At 46.6% G+C, this 13,138-nt stretch overlaps 1 protein-coding gene across 1 annotated transcript in view; it reads right to left on the reverse strand.

The window, feature by feature from the left end:
• Positions 1-2,991: 2,991 nt before the first annotated feature.
• Positions 2,992-13,138, reverse strand: part of GPC4 (glypican 4) — a 40,796-nt gene continuing 30,649 nt past the window's right edge. Inside the window, exons 4-9 of the mRNA XM_058196756.1 lie at positions 9,816-9,981; positions 7,355-7,485; positions 6,701-6,847; positions 5,835-5,971; positions 4,586-4,761; positions 2,992-3,281 (exon numbers count right to left, since the gene is read on the reverse strand). Coding sequence (XP_058052739.1) covers positions 3,073-3,281; positions 4,586-4,761; positions 5,835-5,971; positions 6,701-6,847; positions 7,355-7,485; positions 9,816-9,981 — 966 coding nt within the window. The 3' untranslated portion in view covers positions 2,992-3,072. The remainder of the gene's footprint in view (positions 3,282-4,585; positions 4,762-5,834; positions 5,972-6,700; positions 6,848-7,354; positions 7,486-9,815; positions 9,982-13,138) is intronic.

The following is a 13,138-nucleotide window of genomic DNA, read 5'->3' on the forward strand; positions in this document are numbered from 1 at the left end:
TTGTGAAAGGTTGTGAAAAAAGTTATTCCCGGCCGTTAAAGTATATTCAGTTTAAAGATTTTCAATTTACTTGCTCTGCCTCCGAGTCTCTGCAAGTTTGCTCTGGTTGTTCTTGGAGCATTCACACATTACGTTACAATTGCCAAGCAAGGGGCTGCATGTGGGAATCATCCCCACAGTCCTCATTTGCCCACCGACAATCAGATTCTCTCCACCCGAGATTTTATCTTGAGCTACGCTCTTGTTTTTAGAGCTCCCAATTCCTCCCGCTGACCTTGATCACAATCTTGCAAGCACAGAGCATCCCTGACTTACAACAGTTCACTTAGTGACCTTCCGAAGTTACACCACCACTGCAAAAAAGCGACTTGGGACCATTTTTCACACTGACGACCGTTTTGGCCTCCCCTGGTTCTGTGGGCGTGGCTTGGTGGGCGTGGTGTGGCTTGGTGGGCGTAGCAAGGGAAGGATACTGCAAAATCCCCATTCCCTCCCCACTCCTGGGGGAAGGATATTGCAAAGTCTTCATTCCCACCCCACTCTGGGGCCAGCCAGAGGTGGTATTTGCAGATTCTCCAAACTAATCAAAAATTCCGCTACCGATTCTCTGAACTGCTCAAAATTTCCGCTACGGGTTCTCCAGAACCTATCCGAACCTGATGAGAGGGCTACAGAAATCCTTGGAAAAAATATCCCTTTCTTAGGGAGCCGATCTGAACACCGAACAGCTGGGCTCAGCCCGACCCTCTCAATGAAAAGCAATCTAAGATGGCAATCTGTAGGGTGTAACTCGCTCCGTTGCAGACTCTTGGCCTTTGGGGTGGGGGGAGAAGCAAAAAAGGAAATTCCTGAGGAATGAGGTAGTTTCTCAAGCAATCAGGACATTATTATTATTATTTTTTTGAGAAAAAGGGAGGAGGACGGAGAAGAATTTCAGCTGTTTTAAAATACACAGGCACAGACACACCATGCATGTGTGTATGTACATTCCTTCTGCAGGTTTTATGTCTTTATGTACGTTTGGGGAGCCAAAAAACAGCACAGAGTCAGCCTAAATTCTGCCTCATTTAGCAAGAGGGTGTTTTAATAAATCAGTGGGCTACTTCTGAAAAGATTATGCCCGTGGGATCGGTTCGGTTTGTTGTTAAAACTCAACTGAGTTGAGATTTACCAGATTTACCTAAAATTCCCTCACAAGATCACGGCTTAGGAACTTTGCGCTCATGGAGGAAAGATTAAAAAGAATGCAAAATTGCAAGAACGAAAACATTCTCCAGCAACAATTTTGGGAAATTTACATGCAGGATGCCGACACTGTTCAAAAGTAGGACAAAGCTCTATACCAGGAGTCAGCAACCTGCTGCTCTGGAGCCGCATGTGGCTCTTTCGCCCCTTTGCTGCAGCTGCCTGTCACTCAAAATATGCATCACAACCGCCAATGTGCGACCCACTCCGTCATGCGATTTATTGAGCTTTTCAACCCCTGGTAGGGCAACCATGGATAAATCCAAGGAAAGAGAAGTTTCAGAAGAAAACAGAATGTTTAATTCAACTACATAGGCTAGTTTTGTGGCCGCTCAAGAAATAGTCATGCACGGGAAGAGTTTTGTGGCTCCTGGTGTTTTCTTTTCTTTGGGAAACGGGTCCAAATGGCTCTTTAAGGTTGCTGACCCCTGCTCTAGACTGCCTTTGGGTCTTCCCTATATCCCTCACACAATATTCTTTTGGAGCCACTTCATGCCCTTTTTTGGGGGGCCGTTCCAGCCATGGGAAGTTCCAGGTGGGCCAAAAATTTGGGAGACAGCCTTGCTTTCTCTCAACGCATTCTTTCAACCTCTCCTGGATCCCAAAAGATCATTTCCAAATTGAACACAACAGTGTGCCTGGACCTGACGGTCCACCATTCCCCTAACAAGGACCTTTGGAAGGAATTCTACCGAAATTTATTTCCCAGGAAGAACCCACCACTTAGAGAAGCAAATCTGACTGAGTCAACTGGTCCTTCAGATGTGACCCAAAGTTGCTCCCAAGCTCTTCTCTTTCTGAGCCAAACCAACACCCCCCACCCCCACCCCCGACATCCGAGTTCAAAATGGCAGCCGCAGTGATGCCATCAAAGCCCCAACTTTCTGTCACGTCGGGAGTGACATCTCGACTTTGTCCCCCCCTTAGGCCACACCTGCTAACCCCCTCCCCAAATGCAGATTGCCGCTATCATCTCGGAAGAGGGAGACCTAGACTCTCCGTAAAAGGAAATAAAAGTACATTAAACCAACTCTTCACACTCTCTTCTCAAAAAAGCCACACCCCTTCCTTCTAAAGATGCACCTGCCTCAGGTGAGATCTGGGCAAAAAGAGTGTGATTTTTTGTGTCTTGCTTTTTAAGCAACTTCTCTCTTTGACTATGAAATACGGTAACTTGTTGTTGTTGTTTTTAAAAAAATCTGTCCACTTCTGTAGAGATAAAATTTCCAAATGTCAGGAAAGAAATCATCCTCCAGACACACCAATCTATAACCAGCTGATTTTTGTCTTTTTTTTAAAAAAAAGAAAGAAAGAAAAAATAAAGAGACAGAGAAAGAGAGAGGCTGAAGAAAGGGCGATAAGAAATCAAAGTCTGATTTTTTTTTTGACAAAAAAAAAAAGGCAACACCACACACCAGAGCTAACGACAGGCCTGTATATTACACACTTGATGTCCCACATTTATTGTGGCTTCTCGGTCAACAGATCAGATTAACTGGCCCAAACGGTTTTGTGATTTCAACAACCCCGCCCCACTCTTTCCAAAAAGTGAAAAGAGGGCAGGGGAACCAAAAAAAAAAAAAGATTTAAAACCAGTGGCAACAAGAGTTTTTTTTAAAAAAAAACTGTACATGGGTTTTTTTCCGTTTAACTTACAAAGGAACCTTCTCAAACTTTTCCCAAAGAGTCTCTTGGTGGTACAAACGTGAAATCCGGCCCCTCGGCATATTTTCTTTTTTTTTTAAAAAAAAGTCCATTTTTTCCCTCCCTCTTCCAACGGTTTTAAAAAAATAATAATAATAATAATAAAAGGAGGAGCAGGCCTAGTTATCTCCATTGTCTTTGACCCACGAGGAAGAAGAAGAGGCTTAAGAGAAGAACGGATTCCGATGGGCCGAAATTGCTGGCCAAATCGATCGCTTTTTGATCTACTTTGTTGACGTTCTGTGTGACTTCAGTGGCATTCAGCACCAGCTCAGGAGAACACTGGTGCAATTCGCACCCGCTTCCGCTGCCTTCTCCGCTGCCTTCGTCGTCTGGTGGGGGAAAAAGGAACAGAAAATAAATAATAATCCACTTTTTAAGATTCAACCAATTGTCTTGAGATTTCTCTTCCTGTTGCTGACGTGGCTCTCCTGGTGAATTCAGACACGGGTTACAAACTAATCCAGTGTTTCTCAACCTTGAAAAGGTGTGGACTTCAATTCCCAGAATTCCCCAGCCCTTTGAAGAGGGGTGGACTTCAACTCCCAGAATTCCCCAGCCCTTTGAAGAGGGGTGGACTTCAACTCCCAGAATTCCCCAGCCCTTTGAAGAGGGGTGGACTTCAACTCCCAGAATTCCCCAGCCCTTTGAAGAGGGGTGGACTTCAACTCCCAGAATTCCCCAGCCCTTTGAAGAGGGGTGGACTTCAACTCCCGGAATTCCCTAGCCCTTTGAAGAGGGGTGGACTTCAACTCCCAGAATTCCCCAGCCCTTTGAAGAGGGGTGGACTTCAACACCCAGAATTCCCCAGCCTTTTGAAAAGGGTGGACTTCAACTCCCAGAATTCCCCAGCCCTTTGAAGAGAGGTGAACTTCAACTCCCAGAATTCCCCAGCCCTTTGAAGAGGGGTGGACTTCAACACCCAGAATTCCCCAGCCTTTTGAAGATGGGTGGACTTCAACACCCAGAATTCCCCAGCCTTTTGAAGATGGGTGGACTTCAACACCCAGAATTCCCCAGCCCTTTGAAGATGGGTGGACTTCAACACCCAGAATTCCCCAGCCTTTTGAAAAGGGGTGGACTTCAACTCCCAGAATTCCCCAGCCCTTTGAAGAGGGGTGAACTTCAACTCCCAGAATTCCCCAGCCCTTTGAAGAGGGGTGGACTTCAACTTCCAGAATTCCTCAGCCCTTTGAAGAGGGGTGGACTTCAACTCCCAGAATTCCCCAGCCCTTTGAAGAGGGGTGGACTTCAACACCCAGAATTCCCCAGCCTTTTGAAGATGGGTGGACTTCAACACCCAGAATTCCCCAGCCCTTTGAAGATGGATGGACTTCAACACCCAGAATTCCCCAGCAGCTTGAAGAAGGGTAGACTTCAGTTCCCAGAATTCCTCAGCCATCACACCTGGGGATTTCTGGGAGTTGAAGTCCACCCCTCTTCAAGGGGCCAAGGCTGAGAAACACAGAACTAATCTGAAGACGATGGGGCGGCCTGCATTTTTATGGCAGTTTGGATGGGTGCAAATGGTCCTCACTTAACGACTCAGAGGCCAGTTCTGCAGGAAAACATCCTCCCGGGGCACCCAACCCCTTTGAGCCTTCGCTCGGCGCCCAGCACGTCAAGATCCGCTTACTTATATCTATGAAGTCCACGTCGTTGCCGTTGTAGGCGTTCTTCAGTTTGCTGGTCATCACACGGAGGGACATGATTTGCTGACGGATCACGATGTCCGGCTTTGAAGTGTCGACTTCCACCTCGGGGTTGTTCGCCTGGTTGGCGAAGCCATTCGGCATCACGGCGAAGAGGTACCTGGGGGCAAAAGTTGGCGCTTCAGGTCAGGTGCAGGATTGACCTCGGTGCAAGTAATCCCCAATTTATATTGTGGCCTTTCGTTTATCGATCCGTTTTCATTATGGTCACGGAGCAGCGTGATAAAGTCATTAAGAAGCACAATTTTTAAAAAAATTAAAAACAAAGTATTATTGTTCTGACCCAGCTCCCCAAACAAACAACAAACCCTCTGAAGCTAACTCAAAGATTCCTCTATTAGGAGCACCAGCAGCCCCGGCAAAAAGTTTCTCTCTCAACGCAGGAAAACAAGTTTGTTCCGCAGGAAGATGAAGAGTTGTCTGCCACATCTATTCATCTCCACCCCCTGCCTTTTATCCCTACAGCAAGGGTGGGGCTTTGCTAGCAGCAGTGGCTCTTTCGTCCCAAGGACCAGCCCATAGATTTCCACTGCTCTCCTCTCCTCTGCCTTCTGCGCATCCGCACATCAGGCATTGGACCCAGTTGTTCCTCCTCTTCCTCATCAGCTACCTCCAGACCTGGGGGATGTTGACTCTCCATCTGAGGGCTCATGGATGGCCCATTAGCTCTGCCTCTGTCTCTCTGTTGGCTCCATTCCCTTTTGGATTTACTTAATGACTGCATGGTTTGCTTAACAACTGCAGTAAAAACAGTAATAAAATGGGTCCCATCACATGATGAGTATCATGGTCCCTTGAAAGGGTGACTTTTTAGGCTTTGGTCTCCTGTGTCTCCAGATTTTCTGGTCTACAAACAACATTTTTAGCATGTGTGCAAATCCGGCAGCTGAGATTTCTCAGTGGAATAAGCCATGGTTGACCAGGATGCATGATCGATGAATGAACTAAGCCGTGACTTTTAAGCACGGCCCAAAGCCACCTGGTTCACAAGGAACATTAAACCAGGAAACATGAATGACAAAGTGCAGTAATGTGCTAAGAGCACTCTAAGCCCCAAGCCCTGTGGGCGAATTCTGCCATGGTGGCTTACTCCACCAACCATGCTTTCCAACGTTTCTGGCTCTACGTCAGAAACGCCAAACGAGCCGCCTTGAAAGGTTGAGCATCCTTCACCTGCTCTTGTTTTTTCCGTTCCAGCATTCTTCTTCGTGAATGTTGCCGGCGGCCATCTTCTCGTTGCTGCAGATGTTGCTGGGAAGGGAAGACCAGAACTTCTTCGCTTGCTTCAACTTCTCCTTCACGTCGGTCACCTGTGGTTGAACAAGAGAGACATCCAGCTCAGATGGGCTCCTTGTGGGATTCCCTTCGTTATCAGAAGTTGCCTTATCTTATCGGCCAGACTCTTGTTGGTTGGCTAGTTGAGGTGTTCCAGAGCAGAGTGTCTCAATTTTAGCCTAATTTTGATGTGTGGACTTCAACTCCCAGAACTCCCCAGCCAGCCTTTTGAGTGGTGGTGCTTGCTCTCTGTGGAATGCCTTATCGTCTGAGGTTAGATCCCAACTCCCAACCCAACTGGCCTTTGATACAGGCCTTAATTCCAGTCTTGGAGGCCAAGAGGGGTTAAACCCTTAAGTTTAGTCATTTTAACACTGGCTGGTTTATTTTCAAAAGCTATTTTTTTCTTGCAATTTCATGATGTGTTTTTTCACTATTACGTTTTGTTTTCAGAGATGGTTGGCATCTAATCCATTAATTGACCAACTGAACCTTCCCCTACTGGGGTATCTTTCAGGCAACATGGACAACAACTCTTAAAATTGCCCAGCTGACCTGGTTCCTGTTCAGAATTCTTGGAGCAAACCCAAGACCAATCTATTTTAATAACCTTCATAATTGGGGGAGGGGGACCTATTCCTTCTTTGGGAGGTCAAAGCAGAGCTGTGACATGTTGTTCTCCCCAAAAACTTGACCGGTGGGTTCAACTGTACTATTGCGGCCCTTCTAAGCTGTAACAGTTATTATCCAGGGCTCTTACTCACCAGTCGATCCAAACTCGTTCCAGCAGCTGTTGTGGGACGTTCCTCTGGGTTATAAGGCCTAAAGCGGGCACTGAAGCTGCTGTCTGATGCTGAGCGAGATGTTCGGCTTTGTGCCAGCATCTTGGGTTGCCCACATCCTTGAAAAACCTAGGCCAATGAAGACACATGAGAGCATCCCGCCTTTTGTGAACTTTCTCTACAAACTGGTTCTCCTCACCCTGACTTTCATGAAGCAACTGCAGCACCAGGCTGGAGGTCCCTCTATCGTAACCTAAATGATCTTCAGAGGTGATAGACCTAATCCCTGAACACCTTGGTAGATCGCTGGAGATATCTCACTTCCTTGCCTATGAGGAATTCTTGATCATCTATGATGACTAGCCAAGTTTTTATATTCAATATTTACATTTCATGGCCCAATTAGTTAACCAAGAGATTTAGACCAAGATATTTTTCTGTTTTGGAGCGCCAAGTAGTTAGAAACTTTTGTGAGGATGAGGACTTTCTCACAAAACATCCAACAGAGGCAACAAAGCATGAAGCCTCCTGAGATTCTTCCAGCACTGGAAAGGTTTCCCTGAACTACTCCTTCTAGGTCAACCATTCCCCTTCTTTCTCCTTGCTCCCTTCCTAAATAGATCACATTCAAAGTACCTTTTGAGACACCTGCAAGCTGTTTTCCTGCATATTCATGATGGCATCTGAAATCTTCACATCGATGGGGTCCATGACAGATTCGATGTTGAAGGGACCTTCCAACCTCTCGGCCAATTGCAGCATTGAATCTAGGCAGCAAAAACCAGAGACAAGCAGATACGGTTGATTAAGTGCTGACACGGGTCTCAAAGTCTTTTAAAAACCTGGAATTCCAGGAGATACACAGACCAACATATAATCACCACAACTGATGCCTTCAGGAGGTTCTGGAGAAGGTCCCAGAACTTGTCAAAAACAAAGCTACTTGCTGTCTCCCTCCCACCCATCCTTCTCAACAGCTTCCACAGTCCACCAAATGCATGCCCTATTGATTAGCAAGCCCATTATTATAAGCCACAGTTAACAGTTTTCTGTGACTCCAAACCCACTTAAACTTTCAAACCATTCTCCTCTCTTTTTCATCACTCCAGACTAGTTTCCCTCTGGTCCTCCCTGAATAGCCCAATTAAACTGGTTCTTGAGAACAGCAAGACAAAATGGCTCACAACTGTCTTCTTCTGGAACATGGGACTTCCCAGTCCGGCCTACACAGTTGGGGAGTCTCTAGAAGAATCCCATCTGGTTCTTCTCACCAAGGCCTGATCTTGAGCCCAGCAAAGGGGCTGCCATTCAACTGCCCCCTACCATAAAAAATACGAGTCCCTCTCCAATCTCTGCCCTGACCAGCCCTCAACATTCAGACATTGATCACTGGCTAAATTCTGTTGACCGATGTTGTAAAAATAAGACGTATCCGGTTGAGTTGCTGCCCTTCTCCCTGAGCTCACACTTTAGAGCAGAAAAACAATAATCACGTTTGCAAATGTTTATTAGTTGCGATTGAAGGTGAATCTACAGCAGGGGTCTCCAATCTTGGCAACTTTAAGACTTGTGGACTTCAACTCCCAGAATTCCTCAGCCAGCTTTGCTTATTGACTGAGCCCCATCTTCACCCTCCGCTGATTCGATTTACGAACCACAGTGGCGGCCAAGCCAAAACCCAACCAATGACTGTCCCTTCTAGATTATCTAGATTAGATTAGATTAAGAGTTAGAAGGGTTTTGTAGGTCATCTAGTCCAGGGTTCTCCAACCTTGGCAATTTTAAGACTTGTGGACTTCAACTCCCAGAATTCCTCAGCCAGCTTCGCTGGGAGTCGAAGTCCACAAGTCTTAAAGTTGCCAAGGTTGGAGTCCCCTGCTCTACAAGAAGGGGGCTTGTTAGGCAGACAGTTCTGTCAGCTTCCCCATCCCAGCACTTCTGATCAGTTTCTTCCTCCTCTAATTCTGTCTCTTCCCCCTCACCTTCCAAGCCTCCCCAGGGGAGATTCCAGCCTCTTCAAATTGCACCCTTCTCCGAAATGTTGCAATCAGAACAAATTATCTAAAATAAATAAGACCATCTGCCTTCCCTGCAGTGTTTACTCAAAGTGGGTTTCAGGTCTTCCTGTTTGCAGAGGCCGACGTCGAGAATCGGCACGCGGGAAAAAGGCTCTCGGCCAAGAGGCGCTCCAGAACTTTGGCCGATTCAGATGTTGAGTTCCTCGGAGGAGAAAAGCGAGACACGGGACTCCTGGCTACAGGCAAAGATGGGCATCATTCCCAAGAACTGTTCTCCTCAAAGGAGGTTGGGGTGGGAGGGCTCCCAAAAGGGAAACCAAGGATCTTATGAAATTAGGAGGCCACAAGAGGGAAGGTCCTTCCGTTCCTGCCAGTGAAGCACCAAGAGATCAACTGTGGAGTCATTCAGGAGGCCGGCCGGCCATCTCCACATCGACATAAATCATCCTGGTGCAAAGCCAGGACCCAAGTGGTCCAGAAATGAAGGGGGGGGGAGGGAGGAAGGAAGGAAGGAAGAACAAAGGGGAAGGGAAAGGAAGGGAAGGGGAGGGAGAGAGGGAGGAAGGAAGGGTCAACGAAGTGGAAGAGAAGGGAAGAAGGGAGGGAAGGTCAACAAAGGGGAAGGGAAAGGAAGGAAGGGTCTCACACATGCACCCGGCCCCCTTCTCCTTGAGAAATTACTACTCTCACTGTTCCAGACCCCTGACTGATCATTGCCCCCACAGGAGATTTACATTTGAATCAAAAGGTCCTTCACTCCACAGGACTTCCTAGCTCCCCCTCTGCAGTGTCTTCTCGGTGGGGGGACAAAGTGCCTTTTTAAAAATAAATAAATAAATAAATAAAGAACCTGCCCATCCCCCCCTCCACCTTCTATTCTTTTCTCTGGGTCTTCTCCACCAACCCTTCCCTTCGTGAGAAACCAAGTTTTGTTTTTTTTTAGCAGCGGGCAAAAGCAAACGCCAACCAGTCTCCAAGCCTGAATGGCCACCTTTGTGCTCTCGTAAAAGAGCCCTTTTGTTCCATCATTAAAAAAGAGAGAGAGAGAGAGAGAGAGAGGCCGACCCAGCCCTGCTCACCTATGAAGTTGTTCCACTCGGTCTCCAGCTCCCCCTGGTTGGCCAGGCATCCGCGCATGACGTTGAAACAGTAGTTGTAACAGGGTTTGATGGCCACGAAGCCACGGCAGAATGGGCAGTACATCATCTTGGTCAGGGCGCGAACCCCTTGGGGCGTGGGGTTGACCTTTGAGGAGAAGGGAGAGGGGCAACGGAGAGAGGAAGAGACACCGTGTTAAGGGTGCTGACCGTCACTTATAAATTTGTCTGAGGCAATGAGGACACCATCATCTCCACCTACAAGGCCATAACTAAGAGTAAAGATAGGTATGGAGGCCTCCCAGGGTGTTCAGTGACTGGAGCTGCTGACAGATGCGGTGAAGGTATCCATGCCTGGTCCAGTTTGTGTCCCAATTCTGCCCATCTCCAATGACCCCCTTAAAAAAAGAAAACAGATGGCGAAGGAGAAGACACCAGGAGAACAAGGCCACAACTGGAAGCTAAGACAGGCGGGACACCTTCCACAGCTATCAGTGACTCCTGGGCTGACAAGTACAGGGAAGGTGTCCGTGCTGTATCCAAGCTACCTTGGTTCACATTTCTGCCCACTTCCAGAAACGGAAGAGGAGGAGAAGAAGAAGAAGAAGAAGAAGAAGAAGGAGAAGGAGAAGGAGGAAGAGGAGGAGGAGAAGAAGAAGAAGCCGCCAACTGTGGTTCTTAGTCCTGTTACCAACAACTTAAATTGAGACACCTCCCCCCCTCACCCCATTCTGAGTTCAAAATCTGAAGACAGTACTTGGGTTGGGTATTTGAACACCCAACCATCAACCTATCTCTGCATGAGTTGTCAACATCTCAACACCTTCCTCTGCTGAAGGACTGCAGGTGGATGGAACCCCAGTCTACATTAAGGACTCTTACAATTATTTCAGTCGTGCAAGAGAAAGACAGAAAGTGACGCCAACAATACAGGTTTATTATTGTCAGAGTTATTTTAATCCACTTCGCCACATGTGCTTGTGGTGCGTAGGCAGTTTAGTACCGAGAGTTCCCGTTTTTAATTTTCAAAAATTATAGGCAGAAGGGTAAGAAATCTGTGAACTGCCTTCTGTTAATTTCTCCAAGATGGTGAGGAGGATGACCGAATTGGGTCTTTACCCTGCCCGATGACTTGGGCAGTTTGCACAAACATCACACAGAACGATAATAAACAACACAAGAGGGCACAAGCTGGACCAGAAGCAAACTTGGAAGAGATTAGCATCAAAGGTGAATCTCACCATTTAAAACCCAGAAGAGCCCTCTTCTGCAAAATTACGACAGACTTCCTGAGCTTCACTTTGTACAGAGGCAGAGATTACAAGATTTGGCCAAAAATCCGCACCATTTTCCTTCTTAGAGTCTTCTTCCTCTCTTATTTAATCACCAAGTCAGGGTGATCATCCAAACCTTGATGACTTTAAAACTTGTGAACTTCAGCTCCCAGAATTCCCCAGCTGGTCATCCAATTCCAAAGGCTTTTTTTCCCTTCTTCTTAATTTAGAGCAGGGTTTCCCGAATTGTTGACTTTAAGACCTAGATGGAATTTCAATTCCCAGAACTCCCCGGCCAGAATTTTGGGAGTTGGAACTCCTACAAGTCTTAAAAAGCCACCAAGGTTGGAGACCTCTTTCCTAGGTGATCCCATCCAATCAGAAAGCGCAGGATAACCCGGACGCGACCAGCCCACCGGATTGGGCAATTTCATGAATAAAGTAAATTGGATTGGCCAACATTTGGGGAGAATCTTCACATCGCTCTGTTGACTTCTGATCTCAGGCAGCGATTGGAACCTCACAGCATAAGCAGCCTGTCACCTTTGGAGACCGTGACCATGCCGTCAAATTCACCTGCCTTATTAGTAACCACTTTTGACCCCTTTCAAAACAACCCGATTAATCACTTAATTGGGGCGTGGACCCACACTGCTGCCAGAATCTATTCATGCCAAACAAAAAAATCCCCATTCTTTCCTTTTTTTTTTGGCTCCAGCGTAATTTGAATGACATTTAGCCATATGGTCTTCATTACCCAGAAATTTCTCTAGTCTATGAGTTGCAAAATATCAGATTTCTTTCTTGCATGAGTCACTGCGGGGTCTGGCTTACATATTTCTCCCCCCCCCCAACTTCCCCCCCCTCCTTTCTTCTAAATATATATAATAAGATTGCCCCAAGGTTTGGGCAGGAAATCTCCATGTTGCCCAGCAATTTAAACCTGTTGATTTTAATGCCTGTCAGGAGTTCAATAATATTACATGATTCCCCACGCCGACTTTTGCAATTTCCAAGGGGAAATGAGAGAATACGTTGAAGGAAAAATTCTCATAGCCCAAAGACACAAAAAATGTATGCATAAATTCCCATGGACGGAGAGCAGGGCGGTGGGTGGAAACTGCCCACAAAACAGCCTCCCAAATTTGCAGCCGGGCGTTAATCTGCTCCTTGCAGTCAATTAGGCTGAATTAAAAGAGTGCCCCTTAAGGACAAAAGATTTGCGAGGGCCTGGCTCAAGAAGACCTAGAAGCAGAAAACATCCAGAGCTCTTTCTTCATTATCATCACCTCTCTCTCTCTCTCTCCCTCTCTCTCTCTCTCTCTCTCTCTCTTTTCTTTTCTTTTCTTTTTTCAAATTTAACAGGAGGAAAACCTCAGTGATTCTTGCTTGGACCATTTGAAAAAAGTGAAATTTTGCTCTATTAAAGCCAAGTAAACTCACTGCCTCCTTTAGAATCTTTGTCTACAGATCTCAACTGTCTCATGAGGTTCTCCATGAAGGTGGACTTACGGTGGGACCAGCCATGGGAGAGTCGATGACCCCCAATAGATGGATCCTTCTCCACTCTCACACACACTTTCTGACCTTATTTATTCCTTCCTACAAGATGACAACAGCAACTGCACAACTGAAGTCCTTCCCCCTTTTGAATAGAATAGGAATTGGAAGGGACCTTGGAGGTCTTCTAGTCCAGCCCCCTGCTTAGGCAGGAAACCCTGTACCATTTCAGACAAATGGTTATCCAATCTCATTTTAAAAAATTCCAGTGTTGGAGCATTCACAACTTCTGGAGGCAAGTTGTTCCACTGATTGTTCTCACTGTCAGCAAATTTCTCCTTAGTTCCAGGTTGCTTCTCTCCTTGATTAGTTTCCACCCATTGCTTCTTGTCCTGCCCTCAAGGGCTTTGAAGAATAGCTTGGCTCCCTCTTCTTTGTGGCAGCCCCTGAGATATTGGACCACTGCTATCATGTCTCCCCTAGTCCTTCTTTTTATTAAACTAGACATACCCAGTTCCTGCAACCGTTTTT

The sequence above is a fragment of the Ahaetulla prasina genome, chromosome 11, assembly GCF_028640845.1.
Source record: "Ahaetulla prasina isolate Xishuangbanna chromosome 11, ASM2864084v1, whole genome shotgun sequence".
In the NCBI taxonomy this organism is placed as follows: domain Eukaryota; kingdom Metazoa; phylum Chordata; class Lepidosauria; order Squamata; family Colubridae; genus Ahaetulla; species Ahaetulla prasina.